Source organism: Boleophthalmus pectinirostris, unplaced genomic scaffold, assembly GCF_026225935.1.
Source record: "Boleophthalmus pectinirostris isolate CB_2022bp ecotype Guang Dong unplaced genomic scaffold, ASM2622593v1 HiC_scaffold_18, whole genome shotgun sequence".
Lineage (NCBI taxonomy): Eukaryota > Metazoa > Chordata > Actinopteri > Gobiiformes > Gobiidae > Boleophthalmus > Boleophthalmus pectinirostris.
In genome coordinates, this window is record NW_026571133.1 from 43,286,776 (window position 1) to 43,308,877 (window position 22,102).

At 38.7% G+C, this 22,102-nt stretch overlaps 1 protein-coding gene across 1 annotated transcript in view; it reads right to left on the reverse strand.

Moving 5' to 3' along the window:
* The window catches only part of LOC129408880 (protein Niban 2-like), a 33,884-nt gene extending 20,648 nt beyond the window's left edge, over positions 1–13,236 (reverse strand). Inside the window, exons 1-2 of the mRNA XM_055153212.1 lie at positions 13,119–13,236; positions 12,651–13,031 (exon numbers count right to left, since the gene is read on the reverse strand). Of these exons, the coding sequence (XP_055009187.1) occupies positions 12,651–12,906 (256 nt within the window). The 5' untranslated portion in view covers positions 12,907–13,031; positions 13,119–13,236. The remainder of the gene's footprint in view (positions 1–12,650; positions 13,032–13,118) is intronic.
* Positions 13,237–22,102: the final 8,866 nt, after the last annotated feature.

Below are 22,102 nucleotides of genomic sequence, written 5' to 3' on the forward strand. Positions count from 1 at the left end.
ACAATGCATCTCTCCTGTTAAGTTTAATGTAGATTGTGCACTGTCTCATAAATAAACAAAATAAATCAATAAAATAAAATAAACGGACGATGTGTCTCTCTGATTGGTTAATCTGATTGTTAATCATGCCCTGTGATATCAGGGAGGCAGGACAGCTCCAGATCCACTAGTCTTTGTAAAGTTTCGTCTGGGTGGACAGGTAACATTTAGCAGTGCATCATGACAACAACATGACACTATAACGAGACTTAGTGGCTGAAACTCAAGAGCTCTAAGTCATCTTTAAGACAAAAGACAATAGCAGAGTCCAGGTGGTTAAGACATCGAAGGCTGTGAATCACTCGCATACACAAAGCGCCCGGTTCTGTGGAGAGCTATTATTACAGAGGAGGGCCCGGGTTGACAGGACGACTCTGGGTTGGTGTGAGACCAGGGCTGGGTCACACACACACATGAAAGGAGCTATCATCCACAATTTACACAAGTATACAGGCACTTAAGGAAGGAAGGGGACTTGTGGTCACTCATGCTGGTTTAAAAATGTCTTGAGATCGCTTAACTTAACCAAAGAGGTCTTTAGCTCCTATTGACAGACACAAATTTTGCCAACTCACTAAATATAAGCTCGTCATATCTCATTTGAAAACGTGGCACTTTCTCATTCATTTTAGATCGCCATGTCAAACACAGCAATCAGTGTCATCATATTTAGAAATCTAACTTGGCCTTACTTTAATTAAGACTCTGGAAATGAGTGAGGCCAACTGAAAGTCCCAATCCCACTTTTATACAAGAAATGTCCCAGGTGTCCCTATTTTTGTTTCCTCTCTTAAAAATGGCCAAAACACAAAGAAAATGTGACTACCATATTTTTCAGACTATAAGTGGCACTTTTTTTCATGGTTTGGGTGTTTCCTCCAACTTATATATTAAAATGTGCACAGTGAAGCGGCGAGAGGTTCTAGTCTTGTGTGTGAGTATCTGCTGCTCCTGTTCCTCCTGTACCACTGTCACTTCACTCTACTGTGCATGTCTCCTGCAGAAAGAGCCTCTGTCCTGTCTGTATCATGTCAGTCGATCACACCATTACTGAAACAAACTTATAAAGACGACTGAGAAATGCCCCCAAAAAGAAAATCATACTTTGAAGATTAGAAACTGCAAGTCTTGAAATCTGCAGCTGAAAACAGTGATCGAGCAGCAGAAAGAAAGTTTGGAGTGAATGAGAAACTTGTGACACTGGGAGGATGCACCATGAAACTTTCCTGAAGTCACTGGATGGATGGACAATGGACAAAGTCTGGACTTCAGTGACACTGAAACCATCCTGTCAGGATTCAGAAAGACCCGAATAATTCTAACTGGAACTGATGCTGAGTCTGACGACAGCGACACAGAAGAGGAAGCGACGCTCTGTTTACCTCCAGAGGTCGAGGAGTTTTTCAGAAGTGACACCGAGGATGAAGAATTGAATGGATTTATTGATTTGGAGTGAGATGGAGAGTTTGGTAAAGTTGTTCTGTTCTGTTGTTTATGTTATAGTTTATCTGAAGAACTGTTCATATGTGACGTTAACAGTCTGTTGTTCTCTGTTCTATTGTTATTACTGGAACTTGACTTTCAAGATGAAATGTTGGTTCCTGGTCTCTGATTTTATAAAATAAATTTCCCCCAAAAATGTGACTTATATATGTTTTTTTTTTTCTTCATTACACATTTTTTGCTGGTGTGACTTATACTCCAGAGCGACTTGTAGTCCGAAAAAACAGTATACTGACTCACATGTTAGTCATAAATAAATCATGAATGGGCTGAGGTCAGAACAATTTTCCTTAATTAATCACTCAAAACTATATTATTATCAACAACTCCAAACCGGGGATGTCCCAGATTTTGGCCAAAAATAATTTTCTCTTCTGCATTACTTCCTCAATATGGGGTAAAGCCTTCCTGTAAAGTTAAGTTTTAGACGCTTGAAGGATTAACATTTTTTTGAAAGTTTATGTTGTGAAAATAGAAAAGAATCCCTACAAAATCCGACCTTTGTGAAAGCTGTAGATGCCCGGTCAGCTGAACACGAGTACCAACGGAGGGGCCACCAATCGTTCTCAAGCCGGGACAGCGACTGAATGCCTTATCCAGTTTTTTTTTACATAGACTATAGATTCATGGCCCTTCCTGACAACTTTAAAAAATACAGTATATTTAGTCAGATAATATTTATGTCCCCACAGTGGCCCTATCATTCTGACCTGGTGTACAGCTGTCAGTGTGGTCCGGGTGAGGTCCGGACGTGTATGTTACTGGACTGTCTCACATTCTAAACACACCTCCTGTCACCAGTACTCCAATACCACAGTTAATACTACTGTCAGTACTACTGTTACTACAACTGTCACCACTCCTGTCTGCATACTGTGTGACAACAAACACAGCAGTCGGAGTTTACGTGTGTCAGACAAAACAAACTGAAACTCTGAGATTCTAAAGCAGATCTGTCACTGCGTCTGATTAGATTGAAACTCTCCATTTACATATCGAGGCCGAAATCTCGTCAGTGTTTAATCCTTTTTGACTTTTCATGGGTTTTTAAAGCAAATATAATCTCCTAAGAAACTTTCTCAAACACAATGAAAGCCACAGAATGTAATTTTACTCCAAAAGTAAAAGCATGACTAAGCACGACTCTTATTGTAAATTATAACTAGGGGTGGGACATTAATGCGTTAATTATCATGAATTCATTACAAAGAAAATAATGCATTAAAAATATTAACAATGCGGAACGTTTGTCAGTGCACCATGACCATGTCGTCGTACGGCAATTATACTGACGCACACAGTTCCAACTACAACAGTGGAGTATGAAAGCACTCTGGGTCTGCTGGATGATACTTTTCTATTCAAAAACGACCTGATAGAAGTATTGACAAAGGCGTTGTTTACTGCAGAAAAACTTTTGCAAGACATACACTACGTTCAGAAGGTCACAACTTAGAGTGAACTGGCAGTTTAACTTTAGTCTCTTCAGTTTTGGACAGGGACCTTACCTTTAGCCCTATTCGCACAGGATTAGTATAACCTGTGGACCTTTGGTGAATTGTAATAATTGCGAAGGATTCCTGAGATCTTAATAACGTGCAAATGTGCCATGTCTGTAATTTGTAAAGTAAAAATTACGCCGTAAATGACCTACTATATTTCACCAAACACAGACGTCCGGTGATAATACTTGTCCCGTGCGAATCTGCATCTCAGTATTTGTTGTGGTAATTGCCTTGCCCCTTTTCTATCTCTTTCCGGCCTGAATATGGAGGCTGCGGTAGAAATTTTGATTAGCAGTTTTGAGCTTTTTAGGGGCAAATTCTAATACGGCCCCGTGTCGCACTATATGTAAACCGATCTGCAGCAACAGGAAGAGGTCCAAGAAGTCAATTCTCGCAGGATGATGGGCCGGATGACATGTGGAGCAGCAAGCAGTAAGGAACTTTTGGTAACACTTTATAATAACTACACCTTATTTAGCCTTAATAAAGCATGAACAAAGACTTAATTAATAATGATTCATGCTTAGTAACTACTTAATTACTACCTTAATTAGCACTTAGCTTGCACTTGATTTGCCTGTGCTGTAAATAGTTACTCATAAGTATTTCTTACTTAATTACTCATGAACTCACCATTTGCATATTTGCAAATGCATATTTAAGTACAAATTTGAGCATTTATTAATGATTAGTAAACTATGAGAGAATGATTTTCTAATAATTTAATGCAATGATCATTCAGGCAGCTGTTATCTGTGAGTTAAGTCTTTCTGAGAGCTTTTCTAAAGTGAAGAATTATTAATTATGCTTTATTAAGCATTTGTTAAGGTTGGTCTAGTGCCCGCTAGATCGACACTGAGAACCGGGGGAGGGGAGCGATCCGCGCACCTCGGCCGCTAGATCGACACTGGTTTAGTCCTGGTTAAGTCCTGGTTTAGTCTCGATTCAGTTCTATACCAGTCCTGGATCAGTCCCGGTCCAGTTCTGTACCAGTCCTGGTCTAGTCCCAGTCCAGTCCTGATCCAGTCCTGGTTTAGACCTGGTTTAGTCCTGGTCTAGTCCTGGTCCAGTCGCCTTTATACTAACTGCCCTTCCTATTTTTATAGCTGATGTTACGACTTATCCAGTCGTAATATCAGTAAAACAGAGTAATTTACGCACTTCGCTTATCCCATACGAATGCACTGCAAGTAACACAGACGTGGGGTGGTAATTTACAAATTATCACACGTCCCCAGGTTGTACTTATCGAAAGGCAAGGCAAGTTTATTTGTATAGCACAATCCGTACACAAAGTAATTCAAAGTGCTTTACAGAATAAGAAATACATTAAAATCATAATAAAAACAAATCAAAACATAAATAATCATGAAGATTAAAATTAAAAAAGAGAGACATAAATTAGAGAGAAGAGTGCGGAATGAAAACCTTTCAGTTATATGCACAGTTAAACAGAAATGTTTTGAGCCTGGATTTAAACAGCGTCACAGAAGAGTCTGTCTGGGCTTTTGTCTACTATTTTTTCAAGACATTTTTCCAGACATTAAAAGTGCTTGAGTTTAAAAGTGTCTGTGTGTATTATTTGATCAAGTCATCCACAAAAATTAATTTACATAAAATAAATGTTGCTTTTGGGGCAAATATTGTTATGTGACTACCGGCAATTCAGATGAACTCATTACAAAGCCTGTAATTAATTTGATTTTTTATAATTTTTTTATCAATATAACCCCATGTTATAATGTTGTTACCTCCTCAAATACAGACCTGGAGTTGTGTTTTGTTATGTAACTCTCCACAGTTCCAAATGCTCTGTTCCACCTTGTGATGTCATGAAATGGTACAGGTAATAACAGCGCCCCTTTACCTGTATTTCAGTAGAGATCGGCAATTCCAGGGCTGAAATTATCCAGATGATTCTTGTGAAGGTGTGTGGAGTTTAAAAACACACTGGAACACTTCCTGTATTACCACATGACATCACAAGGTGGAAGAGAGTGTTTTCTGTTTGAGAGAAGAACTGTTAAACACGTGTGAATGTGACAAAACATGACTCCAGCTCTGTTTGTGACGAGGAATCAACATTATAACACAGATCAGATAAACGTGTAATATTACCTGGGCATTTTAAACTGTACACTAATGACAATCGCGGATGACTGATTCGCATTTTCGACATTCCTCTCTATAATTATGCCATTGTTCCATTCTCAAAGACGACTGTTGCTTTGTGCGGTGCAATAGGTAGGGCTGCTCTATTAATCAGGCTTAGATGTTTGTTGTGAAGAGGTCCAGCCAGTCCTCTGTCAGTAAAAGCCTGTAGTTTTGTAGTGTTTCCACGATTCTAATACCGAGGAATAGACTCAAAATCAATTTCCATTAGGGCTGGGTATCATTAAGAAGTTGCCGATACGATACATACTTCGATACATAGACCGTGATACAATACATATCTCGATACAGTGCACTTTTGATTCAACACGATATATTTCAAATCGATTTGATACGGTTCAATAAAAAATAATGGCTAAATCATGACTGTGATTCTAAAAGTCTTTGTTAAACTGTTTCCTGTGCAAAGTTAATATAAAAAATGCCCATTTTAATCATCAAAACAGTGAAAATGTCAAATGTGTTGCATAAACGAGTTTCCTTCCTATAAACATGTAACAAAACTGTAGCGCTGTAATAAAATAATTTAGCAAAATATACCAAAAACTACTCTTGGTGATGTATCGATACAGCAGCCCACGATATTGATACTGTATCATCACATTAAATGATACAATATATCGATATTTTGATATTTTTGCACACCCCTAATTTTGATACTACGGTGATAAGAAAAAACACATTCTATTTTGACAATATAAAGTGATTTTTCAGAATTCTCACTCTGAAATTTCAAAACTTGTCCATGGCTTTTTCATGACCTAAAGTGAATTTTCCATGACTTTACGGCACCTGAAATGTTAACTCTTTCCACTCACCTTATGGTTTGGGATTATAGTTTTTGAACATTTAAAATCCTGTCAGTGCATTTATTGTCGTCTGTTTTAAACAAAAGACGCAGACGTTCAGAAATAATCAGAATAGCCAGAATAGTCTCATGAGAACTTAACAGAACACTGTAGTTGTTTGAAAGAGATACCAAAATTCTAAATTTTCATTAAATTTACAAAATTCCATGACTTTTCCAGGCCTGGGAAATTACATTTTCAATGCCCATGACTTTTCCAGGATTTCTATGACCGTGGGAACCCTCTTTTCAACATTAAACCGTAGCACTTTCTTTTCTATTCCCATGTGGCTTTACTTTTGACAACCCTCTTAATTTGGAGCAGACAGGAGACTTTTTTTTTTTTGCATTAAAGAAGAATAAAAATCTTTCAATACGAGGAAAAGGTGAATTGATGTTTTGTAAATAAGAACCAGCTCTACTGTCCGTAAATATTGACACAGCTCTAATGTTTGAATCTCCTTTTGTTGTGTCCAGTGTCATGAAAGTCCCAGTGGTCCGCCTCTACCCTGCTCCGAGTGAGTGACAGGTGAGTTTAACCAATCACAGGACAGGACCCGTCAGAGGACCCGCCCCTGTAAAGTTACTTCATCAGTGATGTAATAAAAGACTCATTTAAATATATCACACACACCTATTTAATTACAGTATTTGCTGCTTGTAATCATTCATATGGATTTACTATGTCTAGACCAGGACGGACAGGTTAGACCACGTATTTTCATTTCAAAACATTCTAATATTGCACAAAATGGATTCATGTGACTTACAATGTTGTTACCTCATCAAAAACAGACCTTAATCCATGTATCATTCGTTCATTCGTTTTTCAAAATAAAACCAAAAATAAGAAAATGAAAAAACAACTACTTTCTTCATTTATTTGTCTCCAAAATCAAAATGCAAAAGCGGATAATGATACATTTTTTCAGTTTTCGATTTTGTGTTTAAATGAATAATGGAAAAAACGGATAACGGCCGTTTCCCGTTTACGTGACTTAATCTGCAATGCCGGACTTTTGCGCTGCGTACAGACTGAACCGCGACTAAACCACAACTAAAACAGGACTAAAACAGGACTAAAACAGGACTAAAACTGCTCTCAGTCCTGGTCTGGTTCCTATCTGGTCCCGGTTTCCTAATCACCCAGGCACACCTCCGGGTCCGTCCCGACACTCCTGGTTCTGTCCTGGTTTAGTCCTGCTTTAGTGCTGGTTTATGACTGAGACCAGAACCAGACTAGGACTGAGACCAGTTTAGACCTGGTTTAGTCCTGGTTCAGTCCTCATTCAGTCCGGCATCGCAGTTTAAGTCACATAAATGGGCAACGGTCATTATCCATTTTTTCCATTATTCATTTAAACACAAAATCGAACTGAAAAACTGAAAAAAAAAACAAAAAAAAACTTTTATTTGTTTTTCCAGTTTGGTTTTGGAGACAAATAATAAAGAAAATCTTTTTTTTTTTTCATGTTCTTAGTTTTGGTTTTATTTTGAAAAACAAATGAACAAATGATACACGGATTTACCTGAAGTTGTGTTTTGTTTCTAGGGTTCAAATGATCGAAATGAGTCTAGTGAAGGTGTGTGGAGTTTAAAAACACACTGGATTACCACATGACATCACAAGGTGGAACTGTGTGTTTTTCACCTACTGTATGTACTGGATATTGAAGATTTTACTGAAAATCTTCCTTCTTGTTTTCTATTTTAAAATGTTGGTGATTTGGAGAGTGATTATTCTTTCTGATTCATGAGCTGGTTTCACTTAGTGGAAACCGTCTGACCTCACAGCATTAGGATTCGTTCGCTAGATGGTAGGTAGGTACTTTTTTTATTTAACAAATTGCTGCTATTTGGTCGTGACATATATAACGCGCTGCTAATGAGGCTAACTGGTATATTAAGCTTTTTCCAAATCCCGTAAGAAGAAGGACAATAACATTTGTCCCCTTGATAAAATTCACCAAACATTCTCTTTGTTTTGGCTTTAACTCATCGATCTCGGGAATCGCTGACAAGTGGAGTTGGATGGTATTACGGTATCCTGGGGTAACAAAAAGTAGCAAGAGTGTCAGTTTCATTACCATCATTAAAAAATCTGCAGTGCATAAGGACCTAATATAATATAATAATTTATTGATCCCTACATTTGTTTGCTCAGCACAAATGAATGTGTGGTTGTATTTTCAATTTAATTCCATCATGATTTAAAACTAACAGTATCTATAATGTTTCTTTTAACTGCGTGGGGAGATGATGTTCGTTTAGTTTCGTTCTGTTGTCACGTGACGCTCATAAGAGAGACCAAGACAAGACGGCAAGTCCGGCTGCAAGAGAGTTGGCCCCCCCCCAAAAAATAAAACACTAGTACCTCTACAATTTGCCAGCATTTTGGCTTCAGTCGCACATTTGTTTATGTTTTAAAGAAACTAAACTTAAAACCACATGACTCATTTGCATAAACTATAAAGTGCTGATAAAAACAGCTTGCTCCTTTTGTGCTAATGCGTCAGATTCTGTCAGACTAAAGGATATGACTCAGTGAAATACGTGTGTTCTTTCAGCGATAGAGGATGTGCGACTGATGGTGAGTCTGTTCTGTGTGTGTATCGCGTTGGAGATGGTTCATGTGAAACTTTTCAGAGATTACAAATCTGCAGGTCATACACACAGACCGTATAGTAGTGTGGTTTCATATCTTACTAAAGTCGTACTAAAACATTTTGGTAATACAGTAATACTGTATACCCCGGAGAAATCCTGTGAAGGTTTTAACGGTATCGAAATTTGGATATCACCCAACCATATTGCCAACACAGAATGTCTGGCTCTTCGCTGATTGGCTGGTGCCCAAACTCACACTTCTGGGGTTTTTGTAAACTGTCTATTGTATTTTGATTCCTGACCTAGTTGCTGGAGAGAAATGAAACTGAGCAGAGGCACTAGGTGGCGCCAGCCTGGCTAACGGGGAGCATCTATACATCCTGTACGTTGTAATGGTAATTCCATAACCGTTATCTAGCAACCGTGATTATGATTTAACAAATAAAAATTAATGACACCTCGGTAATTTTGTTAAATCACGGTTTGAACTGTCAGAAAAATGCCTTCCTTGTGCCTGAATTGTCTCTGCATTTTGGAATGAGTTTTCTATGTTGATTTTCCTATTAAAACTCAATACTTCCTGTATTTTTGTGGTTTTCTTTTCAACTTTTCTCACAAACTGCCACTTAACCCTATCCAGGCAGACGTTGCAGATTTGCAACAACTAAATGCCAATTACCTACTTACTCTAAATCCATATTTTATGAGCTTTTTTTTACTCAGGAGCCTTTTCTCCCATCCATGCTGATAAATGTGGACGATGCAGACTGGACAAGAACAGCTCCACACAAACGACCTGCCAGAAGTGCAAAGTACTTTTGTTGTTTACAAAGGATAAACATTGTTTCTTGGAGCACAACACGAAAAAGTGATGTTGTTCTGCCACTGTAAAGCTGTTACACTGTGCTTTATGTTTTCAGTGTTAAGAAAAGTGGTAAACACATAAAGTTAGTGTTCATATCATTTTCAGTCTTCAGTGTTAATTTACCACTGGACCAATGCTGCAAATCTGCAGCATCCCAGAACACATTGCATGTGAAGGTTTCTCTCAAAAAAAAGTCAGGATTGTATATTACTACCCCATATGATCATTTTCCCCAAATATCTGATTTTGTCCTGTTACTAAAATTTTATTTGAGCCTGAGAGGGTTAAAAGTCCTATATTACACAAAATTGACTCTTTAGAGCTTTAAGTCAAGCTAGAATGTTGTTAAATCCTCAAAAACATACCTGGAGTTGTGTTTTGTTTCACTCACACTTGTTTAAATAACCCTGCATTATTAGTCTGTCTACATCTCCAAAGCTCCAAATGCTCTGTTCCACCTTGTGATGTCACGAAGCTGTAGTTTTAGTTAACAGCTACAACAACATTTTACCTTTAGTTCAGTAGAGACAATTGGCAATTCTAGGGCTGAAATGATCCAAATGATTGTAACGAAGGTGTGTGGAGTTTAAAAACACATTAGGGCACTTCCCGTATCACCGCATGACATCACAAATTGGAACAGAGTATTTTCAGTTTGAGAGAATTATGAACCTAATTATGCAGGGTTTGTAAGTGAAACATGTGTGAAAAAACAAAAACAAAACACAACTCCAAGTGTGTTTATGACTAGGAAACATTATAACTCACATCAGAAGTTAATATAAGCTCCTTCAACTGGCGTAAAATTTGGATAAACACTAACCACAGGTACTATTTAGAATTAGACAAACATGAAAACATATCATACGTACTTTTGTATTTTGTATTTATTAAAGCACGGATTTGTGAGGGCACAGTGAGGTGAGTACCAGGCCCCAGCTTCCTTATAAAGTCATGTTATTGTTTAGCTGATGTGCGCATTTCAACTATTTGGCTGCCACCCAAAGTGACTAAACATATGATTCACAGCAACAGTGCAATTGTCTACGGCCTACCTTAGAATGACAATAGCTTTTAACTTAATTTTATTTTCTTTAAAGTTATCTACCCGTTTTTACCGTCTTAAAAAGTGAAACTAGTTCTTTATAAACGCAGTGGTCCAAAGTTATTCCTCACTCTCCTTATGCATTCTGAGCATCTTAATTATTTATTATTCCTGTTTTATTGTATTAAAGTGAATAGTGTGACCGGATTTTCAAAATAAAACACGGGGATATCCCTTGTTTGTGTTGGTTGGTAATAATAAAATTGTTAAACGAGCATAATTAAAGAAAACTGTTCCGCACTCGGCACTAATGTGAGTCAGTATAGTCATATTTTCTTTGTGTTTTTGCCAATTTTAAGAAGCTTTTTTGTTTTTTACTCAAACAAATAACAATTTATCCTTCTCTTTACTGTTAGCATGGATCAAAAATGGTTAAATGGTCAAAAATACTGGGACAAATCACTGGTTTTGTATAAATCTGCTGGGACAGGGGACACGGGGCTCAAAACTGGGACTGTCCCGGGTAAATAAGGACGTCTGGTCACTCTACTTCAGAATGAACCATAAAAGTGCATATTTGGCTTACCTTTTCATTCTTAAATTACAAATTAAATCAATTAAAACAATGAATAATACATTTTGTTCATGTTTTTGGTAGTGGCTTCTATAAAACACAGATGAGTGATGAATTCAAACGTGATTTAGACCTGGTTTAGTTCTGTTATGATATCATCACAGTTTACGTCTTGGTTTGGACGATAATTATCAGATGGATTGAAAGTACAAATAATGAAGATACTAACCGATACTAAAACTAGTATACTCAGTTGAGCAGGTGTTGATTCTAAAAAAAGTCACATTCAGATCTACCTACCTGCACCACTGACACACACACACACAGATATAAAGCCACATGGGGATAGAAAAGAAAGTCAAATACTACGGTTTAATGTTGAAAATCACATTCTATTGTCTAAACAAAGGAGTGTTTCTTATTATCATTGTGGTATCGGAATCGGTAATGAGTATCAAATTTTGACATTTTAATATCATGACAACAAGTCAAGTCAAGTTTATTTTTGGTGTAATTCTAGTTTTAATTTTGGCCCTGGTTTAGTCCTACTTTACATTTGTAATAACTGGAATATATTACAGACAAATATTGTTTACTAGTAATTCCTGGTGTTGTGTAGACCTGGTTTAGATCTGGTTAAATCCTAGATTAGACCTGGTTTGGACCTGTTTTAATCCTAGTTAGGACCTGGTTTGAATCTGGTTTGTCCTACATTAGACCTGGTTTAGTCCTAGATTAACCCTGGTTTGCACCTGTTTTAATCCTAGTTAGGTCCTTGTTTGGACCTGGTTTAGTCCTAGATTAGATCTAGTTTGGACTTGTTTTAATCCTAGTTAGAACCTGGTTTAGTCTCAGATTAGACCTGGTTTGGACCTGTTTTAATCCCAGTTAGGACCTGGTTTGGAACTGGTTTAGTCCTAAATTACTAACTTGGTGGTAACTGGAATAAATTCTAGCATTTATTTTCTACAATGAATTCAAGACCTAGTTTAGATCTGGGTTAGTCCTAGTTTAGACCGAGTTTGGACCTGTTTTAGTCCTGGATTAGACCTGGTTTGGACTTGCTTTATTCCCTAGTTTAGACCTGATCTAGTCCTCAATTATTTGGTGGTAATTGGAATATACTACAGCAATGATTTTCGATTATTAATTCTCTGGTTCAGATCTGGTTTAGTCCTAGTTTAGATCTGGTTTGGACTTGGTTTAGTCCTAGATTAGACCTGTTTGGGTCTGGTTTAGTCCTAGTTTACTTAAACTTAGTTTACTTTAATTGGAAATTACTGTGCAGCCTAATATAGACAGACAAACATTTTCTACAGTGGCACCAAAACTGTAACAAAAGGTTATACACAGTCACACTTCTTCTTCTTATTATTATTATTATTTATTTATTTATTTGGTTTTTTTAACTTTTATTTTCTTTCTTTTTTTCTTTTTTTTTAAATTAAATATCCCTGGAGACTGAATTTCAAACTTGAATAACCCCGTCTTACCTGTGATCATCTCTCTCCTGCTCTCGTCCAAATGCGAGGAAACCACGTCCCCCATTTTTACGCGCGTCCTCCGAAACCTCAAAACTTCCAGGTAAGGGACACTTGGGCTCCGATCCTCCCCGGGAATGTGCGCTCCTTCTCGGGCTGCCTTCTCCGTGCGCGCTCGCTGGACCTGACTCACGCTTCTGGGAGCCACGGGCGCGCAGAGAGGAGCGGCGCGGAGGGAGCAGGGCGCAGGCACACCCACGGCACTCATCACTGGTCGGACGTGTTCAGTGGCAAAGCGCGGGGTGTGGCCATGACATCCACTGGCACCGGCGCGACGTGTTATTACTGCCGTGGAAAAGTGCGGACAGAGAAAGCATGGCGCGAATAAACAGCCTAAAATCAACAACGAGTGAGGAGGAACGTGACAGAACGAGGAAAAACTGAAATTCAGAAATGATAAGTAAAGAGATTTTTTTTTACCACTGAGACGTTGGGAAGTTGGTCAATATGAAGTTTTAAATTCAGGTCCTGGGGACGTTGGCGCGTCTCTAAGTTGGCACAGAAGACAACAGCGTTCTCTTGTGGAAAAGAGAAGTACTGCGCAAAAAGTGGGCGCTTTTTAGATAAATTGTAGTTGTTAAAATCACTTTTTAGTAATTTGACTACTTTTCCAGCAGCATATATTTACGCCTAATTGAGTAGCAGTAGTAGTAGTAGTAGTAGTAGTAGTAGTAGTAGTAGTAGTAATAGTAGTAGTAGTAGTAGGAGTAGTAGCAGTAGTAGTAAGTACTAGTAGTAGTAGTTAGTAGTAATAGTAGTAGTCGTAAGTAGTAGTAGTAGTAAGTAGTCGTAGTAGTAGTAGTAGTAGTAGTAGTGGTAGTGGTAGCAGTAGTAGTAGTAGTGGTGGTAGTAGTAGTAGTAGTAATAAGTAGCAGTAGTGCCAGTAGTAAGAGCAGTAGTAGTAGCAGCAGTAGTAGTAGTAGTAGTAGTAGTAGTAGTAGTATTAACAGTAGTAGTAGTAGTCGTAGTAGTAGTAACAGTAACAGTAGTAGTAGTAATAGTAACAGTAGTAGTAGTAGTAGTAGTAGTAGTAGTAGTAGTAGTAGTAGCAGTAGCAGTAGTAGTAGTAGTAGTAGTAGTAGTAGTAGTATTTGTGGTAGCAGTAGCAGTAGCAGTAGCAGTGTAGCAGGTCGAAAACCTTTAAAGCAAACAAATATGCATAATGAAATTAAATTTACATTTTACAAGTTCATTTGTAATATATCTATTCAAACTTTAATAAATATACATCAGTTTTAATATTTACTATATTTATATAATATTTATTTATGTTTGTTTATAATATTTATTTATAATATACCTTTTATATATTAACTGAAATAGCTACAATTTTAACCAAAGTATCATTTTACCAATCAGTTTGAATCCTAAATATAACTAATTTTTTATACAATTTTAAATGATTATATGAAATAAATTTAATATTTGATTATAAGACAATTTTTAATAAATTCCTATTTTAACTGAACTTAAAAAACTAATGTTTCAGGTTCATTTCCTCACCAGTAGTGTCTCTGTTTTCCCTCACATTCCTTGTTTGGTTTGGTTTACACACTTCTAATTAATCTAATTAAATGATTGAGACACACCTGATTACCTCTGTTTTCTGCTGCCATCTACTGGCCAGACTGAAAATAACTTCAACTAATAAAGAAGGGGAGGAGAGGGGAGAGGAGGAGGGCTCAGGAGTGGAGGTGAAGACTTGGAGCAGAGGGACTGGGCTTTTATGACTTGACTGTAGCAGTAGTAGTAGTAGCAGTAGTAGTAGTAGTAGTAGTAGTAGTAGTAGTAGTAGTAGTAGTAGTAGCAGTAGTAGCAGTAACAGTAGTAGTAGCAGTGGTAGCAGTAGTAGTAGTAGTAGTAGTAACAGTAGTAGTAGTAGTAGTCATAGTAGTAGTAGCAGTAGCAGCAGCAGCAGCAGTAGCAGTAGTGGTAGTAGTAGCAGTAGCAGTAGTAGTAGTAGTAGCAGTAGCAGTAGTAGCAGTAGTAGCAGTAGCAGTAGTAGCAGTAGTAGTAGCAGTAGCAGTAGTAGTAGTAGTAGCAGTAGCAGTAGTAGTAGTAGTAGCAGTAGTAGTAGTAGTAGTAGTAGCAGTAGTAGTAGTAGTAGTAGTAGCAGTAGCAGCAGTAGCAGTAGCAGTAGTAACAGTAGTAGCAGTAGTAGCAGTAGTAGTAGTAGTAGTAGTAGTAGTAGTAGTAGCAGTAGTAGTAGTAGATGTAGCAGTAGTAGTAGTAGTAGTAGTAGCAGTAACAGTAGTAGTAGTAGTCATAGTAGTAGTAGTAGTAGCAGTAGTAATAGTAGTAGCAGTAGTAGTAGTAGTAGCAGTAACAGTAGTAGTAGCAGTAATAGAAGTAGTAGTAGTAGTAGAAGTAGTAGTAGCAGTAACAGTAGTAGTCTTTGTAGCAGTAACAGTAGTAGTAATAGTAGTAGTAGTAGTAACAATAGTAGTAGTAATAGTAGCAGTAACAGTAGTAGTAGCAGTAATAGAAGTAGTAGTAGTAGTAGTAGTAGAAGTAGTAGTAGCTGTAACAGTAGTAGTACTGCAGTCTTCATTCCTCCACGGAGCTTTTTGCCTCTTTAACCACTTTAACCTTTATCGGGGCGATGGCATCCAGAACATTCAAAACACTCAAAGTCACAGAGTTCAACACATCATCAACATTAGAACATGAGGCAATTTCAAAATGTATCATTTCCATGAACAGTGCACCTGTGTGATCATTTATGTGTCTTCTTCGAACAACTGTAGGAGCAGCCGGTGGTTTGGGAATAACAGACAGGTCAAAGAAGACACAGAAATGATCAGACAGAGCAACATCAACCACATTGACATTTGAAATATTTACACCCTTTGTAATGAGCAGGTCCAGAGTGTGTCCTCTGACATGCTGAGTCAGACCAAAAGTTTCAAGGACAACACTAAGATCTTTGGCATTTTTGTCCCACACATTATCCACATGTACATTAAAATCACCTGTAGTGACTAAGCATTCACCCACTGATCTGAAGGTTGGCGGTTCGATTCCAGCTCTCTACATAAAAAAACATCACAGGTTGAGTGATCAGATCCACTGACCCACAGGTTGGCTGGTGTGATTCCAGCTCCCACAGATGAATGCTGCTGTTGTATCCTTGGGCAAGACACTTAACCCACCTTGCCCACAGTGTATGCGTACACTGGTGTGTGAATGTGTGTGTGAATGTGTGTGAATGTGTGTGTGGTCCCTTGTTGTAAAGTGCTTTGAGTGCCTTGAAGGTGGAAAAGCGCTATAGAAAAATGTGACCATTTACCATTATCTTCTCAGCATTGTTTACACTCACTTCAGCACTTATTGCAAGGTGTATCATCACTTTAATTTTCATGTGTTTTGTGAGATTCAAACAGGCAGCTTCTGACATTCCTAAGGCCTACTAGGTGCTAGTAAAACCAAACTAATTTAACAGTGTATGTAGATAACTCTGCCATCATATGTCCCCTCACTTTTTAATGAACTCAGTTATTTGAGAGAGTAGCTCAGTGCAGCAACAAGTGAATAAAACAAATTCTAAACTCAGCAAAGAGTGATGGGTTTTTGTGAATAAATGTAAGTAAAATAGTAGTAAAATGATCCTGCAAGTAATTCTGGCTTCAAGTTATTCAGTGTGTGACACTCACTGTCCTGTTTTTAAACAGGAAATTAAATAAAAGCGTGAAAGCTGTTCTTGACTCCAATAAAATTATCAAAACTTTAATGTAACATTGTACCACACAGTAAGAAAGCAAAGAAAAATTACAAACCACGTATGAACAGACAGGAGGAGAAGACGAGGGAGAGAGAAGAGACAGAGAGATATCTATGATTAAGAGCTGTAAAACAAATCCTTTAAACAAAATTAAATAAATGATTAAATAACAATAATAAAAGTAGAACCATGTAATATAACAATATAGAACAATAATATAATAACAATATAATGTAACAATATCACAATATATAACAATAATATTATAACAACAACAATAATAACAATAATCATCATCAAGATGAAGCTGAAACAATAAAACTACTGTAAACTAGGGATGGAACAATTCAGTGTAGACTACATAAAGAAATAACAGTTGTTTTAAGTCTTAGTTCTTTGGATTAAATCTTGTCAAGGCATTTTAAAGAGGAAAAAGTAGCACAGTAACTGTTTTAGCTGTTTAACCTCCACAAAATATCACAATAAATATCCTACCGTGAGATGTATATAGTGAAAACATCGCACCAAGAGATTTGAATATTGTTACGCTCCTAATCGTGAGCCTCCCCACCATATCGTGAGCTTTCCCATGATATCACAATAAATAAGGTACCGTGAGGTTCATACCGTGATGATATCGTATCGTGAGACTTTGATATCACCCCTACTGTAAACTGAGACTGGACAGTACCACCGCCCCTTCACCTGGGTGTGTCCAGTTCTTTTGCTTTTGTCCTGGCCACACTGCATGCAGGTGTAGTGGTACTGCTTTTTTGATAGCCTCTTCTTTGGCGGTTCCCCCCTTGACACTAGCTCCTCATCCTCCTGGGCAGCTTTATTCAGCCTCCAGGCACGTTGACTTGGCTGAGATGGAAGGCACGCTGGAGGAGGTTGCTGCAGTGGAGGAGCATCAGGACATGGAAGAGCTTGCTGCCATGGAGCATAAATAAATGCAGAGTGCAAATATGAGGGAGCGGGCGGAAATGGAGAAGGATGCTGAAACTGAGGAACTGGCCAAGACTGTGGAGGGAAAACGGGAGGTGGAACTGGTGGACTGATCCCAGGTTGCTTGTTAGCTGCCAGAGTGCGCTGGCGGGGGAAAGCTTCTCCCTCACAGTTTTCTGACTCCTCAAAGGTCATAACATCATGTGCACGTTGCACAGGGGCAGCCGGATGTGTGTTTACTGCAGGGAGAGGCTGTTCAGGAAGTACAGTGCCTTGGAGCAGCATGTCCCTGTCCTTCCTCTTATCCCTCCTAAGCAGCCTACAGACAAACATTCAATAGTTTATACATGCGAGTCTATCCCCCCTAAGGTTATTACACATTTTCTAATAAGCATGCAGGTGGAGGGTTTTTTAGGTTAAATCTTTATGTAACAGTGATTACATGGTATTTGATTCCACTTGTCATTACTCTTATTGAGCTAATGCATTTTGGGTGAATAGCGCCCTCTTGTGATGACCAGTAGTGATAAGTGCCCCTGGCGCCAAGAGCATGTTGCCAGTTCATGAGAGATGTGCATGAGGTGGGTCACTGATTTGAGCTCTGTCAGTAAAAATTGTGTATTTCTGTTTAATTATTCATTCTATGATCACAGCCTAATTGTACATCATATTTATGTCATTTGGAACATTTATGATCTAATATTTTGTACAGTGTTTGAGTTATTACAGTAATGGACTTTTGCACATCATGACAGAAGATAACTTTTAGATGTTAAAGTGACTTGCTCTCCTTGTAGAGCTGCTCACCGTGTTGAGCTGAGATATCCTGACCAGTATGTATTTTGTTTGATGCAGATTGAAACCACAAAAGACAGCACCATATCGTGGCTATTTGTTCCCAACGAACACAGACTGGTTACTCCCACAACCAAGCTGGACTTTTGCACAGCCATGTTCAGCACAGTTACATTTATATACTGTCTTGACTGTATGGGAAAGGTAAATGAAATAAGACATACCACGAAGAGACCATGGTGTTGTTCAGGGGCACCAGAACCAGTTTTGTCTGGTCCAAGACAACCCTACTGTCCTCCAGCAGCTGTCTGAGGTTGCTGTAGACACTGACGATGGACTGAGGGACGGGCAAGGTTTTCCCCTTTGTGTCCTTTGGCCCGTTGCGTGCTTACTCAAACTCTTTGGCAAGCCTGAGGCAAACACACTCACTGACCCTGTTGACTTCAGGGTCCTGGGCTGCTTGGCCATGAGTCATGTATAGTCTGTGGGAGAGAAAGAGCATATGATCTGGACTGTGAACAAGGATGTAAAGCCGTGATGAACCACGTGACGATGTCAACAGGGATTGCAATAAAATAATATGAACTGTATTGAACCATGATAGCAGATTGTGGTCAAGCACCTTTCTGCCGCCTGCTGTCCAGGAGCAGAGCCACTCTGCTTCCTGGGTGCTCTCTACGGTCCTGCTGACACATGTGACTTTTTCCCAGAATTCTGGGTGTATCTAAACGGTGAAAGAGACATCCATATGCTTCATTAGTTCCATGGAATGTATGTGTAATTATGGTGTACAAAATAATTACTAATTTGTACCTTGAAGGTGCCTTAATCATGGCATGGAGAGCTGCATGCAGGCGCACTATGTCAGTCTCCTCTTTGGCTGACAAAGCAGTGATGGTCTGCCTCCCATCCCACAACCCCTCTCGTGTCACTTGGGCTGGTCTGGAAAGTGATGAGTGAGAAAAAGAAAAACCAAGCAAATTAATGGTCACTCTTGTTTCTAATTATGTGAGCAATGCTGATTTTACATTCATTGGCCCGAGCCAGTAACGTAGTAACTGGCGAGGGGTATTGTTCTTCGTCGGTTTCTTTTTTTTTTAATTCCCTTTTCCGACCAAACGATCGCATTTTTGACCCCCTGAACATGGACGAAAAGTCCCCAAACCGGGTCCAGATCGATCGGCCCGGCGAAAAATTCATTGTATTTCGTTATAAAAAGGAGTAAACCACTAAACCCGTTTAGTCTTAGTTTAGACCTGGTTTAGTTCTGGTTTAGACCTGGTTTAGTCCTGGTATAGACCTGGTTTAGACCTGGCTTAGTTCTGGTTTAGACTTGCTTTAGTCCTGGTTTAGACCTGGCTTAGTTCTGGTATAGACCTGGTGGTTTAGACCTAGTTTAGACCTGGCTTAGTTCTGGTATAGACCTGGTGGTTTAGACCTAGTTTAGACCTGGCTTAGTTCTGGTTTAGACCTGGCTTAGTTCTGGTTTAGACCTGGTTTAGTTCTTCTGTTATTAGGTTATTTTATTTCATTTTAAGAGTTTGTTTTCATACCTGACAGTTTCGACTGCTCAGTAGCGGGCTTCTTCAGAGTGGTCACGTGGTCACGGTCACGCAGCCTCGCGGTCACGTCATGTAATAATAAAAATAAAAAAAACACCTCTAAAATAAAATAATAATAAAAGCAATGCAGCTTTAGTCCGCATGAGGTACAATGATATAATATGGTTATTTTGTAATTTCAAATGAGCTTTAAACCCAGGAGCTGCACAATGGCCTGGTCTGGCGTCGGTCGGTGCGTCGGTGCCATAGCGATAGAACGTCGTGCGCACTATATAAGCGGCTGCGCGCTCAGTTGCACTCCCCTTTCTCACATGAGAACGCTTCTTGGACGCACTGCGGACACTTGTACGAAACTTTGAGATTCATCGCTTCTTAGCCCTTCACCGGTTGTAAAACATCATCACAACTTGGTATATCTGCCTGTCAACACTTTCTGGAGAATTGAAAACACACCAAACCGTGACTGGCCTTCGCCATGGACCTGGTGCGCCCCGCTCCGGACCCTGACCGCCAGGATCACGTCCCCGAAGGTAAAATTAATCCAATAACATTCAACCATGATAAATTATAACAAATATTAACAGCATAGTCCAAATATTTAACGACAAGAACAGTTTTGTCCACCTGTGACTGTTTCTGTGGGTGTAAGGTTTGGTTCCTATAACCAGATTTATGAAAATTTAAAAAAAATAAACATTTGATAGTTTGTGACTTTCACTCGACGATTTCATTTTGGATCATGATTAATAGTTGGTGAAACTGCTCTAAAAATATCAGCACGAGTGCATAGTGAAAAGTTATTGTCACATTTATAGGAAATTATTTGTGTTTTATTTTCTGAGTGTCAATATTCATCAGGGTTTTGTGGCATTTAAAAAAACAACAACATGGCGCCCAGCCCGCCATTCTAAATTGGAATGCTTAAAAAATGCACATTTGATCTCCATAGTAACCCAGCCATTCTAAATGTTTAAAAAATGCACATTTGATCTCCATAGAATGCCGGTGTTTGGCTTTAATTTGAGCCTTTCGTTTTGAGGTTTGGTTTAGATGGGTTTACCAGACTGTCAGGTGCACAGTGAAGCAGAGCAAAGGAGGAAAGGACAGACAGAAATCAGTGCAAGAAAACCTATAAGACTCACCATATAGCCTATAAACTATAAAAACATGCTTAATTAAACTGTCCTACTAATAATCCATAACTACATTTATAAATATGAATTCTAAAATGCACAGTTGTCTACTCAAGTATAAGTAAAAATTCACAATAAAAAGGTTCTTCGCCCTGTAGGTCTTTATGTGTCATCCACCTGTAGGCCTAAACACGCGCAATACTCTAACTTAATGTGAAACTTTGCTGGTACAATTCACAAGTCTCTTGATTTAATTTGTCCATATACAGCACTGTAGATAATACACAGTTATAGCTACTTATTGTACAAAGAATATGGCATAGTCAAGTCACTTTACCTGCTGTTTATTCTAGTCCATCTGCTGCACTGTTCATAACTACAGTCAGAGCCACTTATTGTGCAGTTTTGTAGCCTTATAGCTTTACTCTGCTGACAGTGTTGTGTTAGTTTTTGTCTGTTGTATATCTTTATAGTATCATTCATTTCGATTTTGATTGCATGTTTTTATTTCCTTACCATGCATTGCAGCACTGTAATGACAACGCCATACCCAAACAAATGTATTCAGCTGGTCTGAATTTGGAACACACCACAAGTTATTACTTAAGCACCAGTAAAATAAGAGATTGTACCAGTAAAAAAGGCCAACTGAACTGAACAGAAGCAAAGTCATAGACCTACAGTTAATTAAGACACAAACGTCAAAATAACAAATCAGCCTTGCAAACTCTGGCTCCTCCAGATAAACACTGTAGGCCTCCTCAATATGACACTTAAATAACTGGGAGTAGTAGTAGTAGTAGTAATAGTAGTAGTAGTCATTACAGCCTTTGGTACTAGTCTGACTTGCTCATATTACAATTTAAAGGGTGTTTAACATTGTCAAACCTGTTGCAGAGGCTGCGGCTCCTCCAGTCCTTCTGGATCTTCAGGTGGTGGAGCTTCCAGACTACTCTTCGGACGAGGACGACCAAGGTGAGTATGGGGTAGGTCGTCCTATACCTCAGGTCTGGCCACCTGATGAAGAGAGTGACAACGGCGAGTTTGGGTCATCTGATGAAGAGAGTGGGGAGTCGAGTTTTACATCATCTGACTCTGGCTACGGGACTCTCTCTGAGGAGGAAGAGGACAAAGAGGAAGAAGATGAGGAAGAGGAAGAAGAGAGGGTAGAAGAGACCGAAGATGAAGAAGAGGAAGAAGAGAGGGTAGAAGAGACCGAAGATGAAGAGGAGGAAGAGGAAGAAGAGA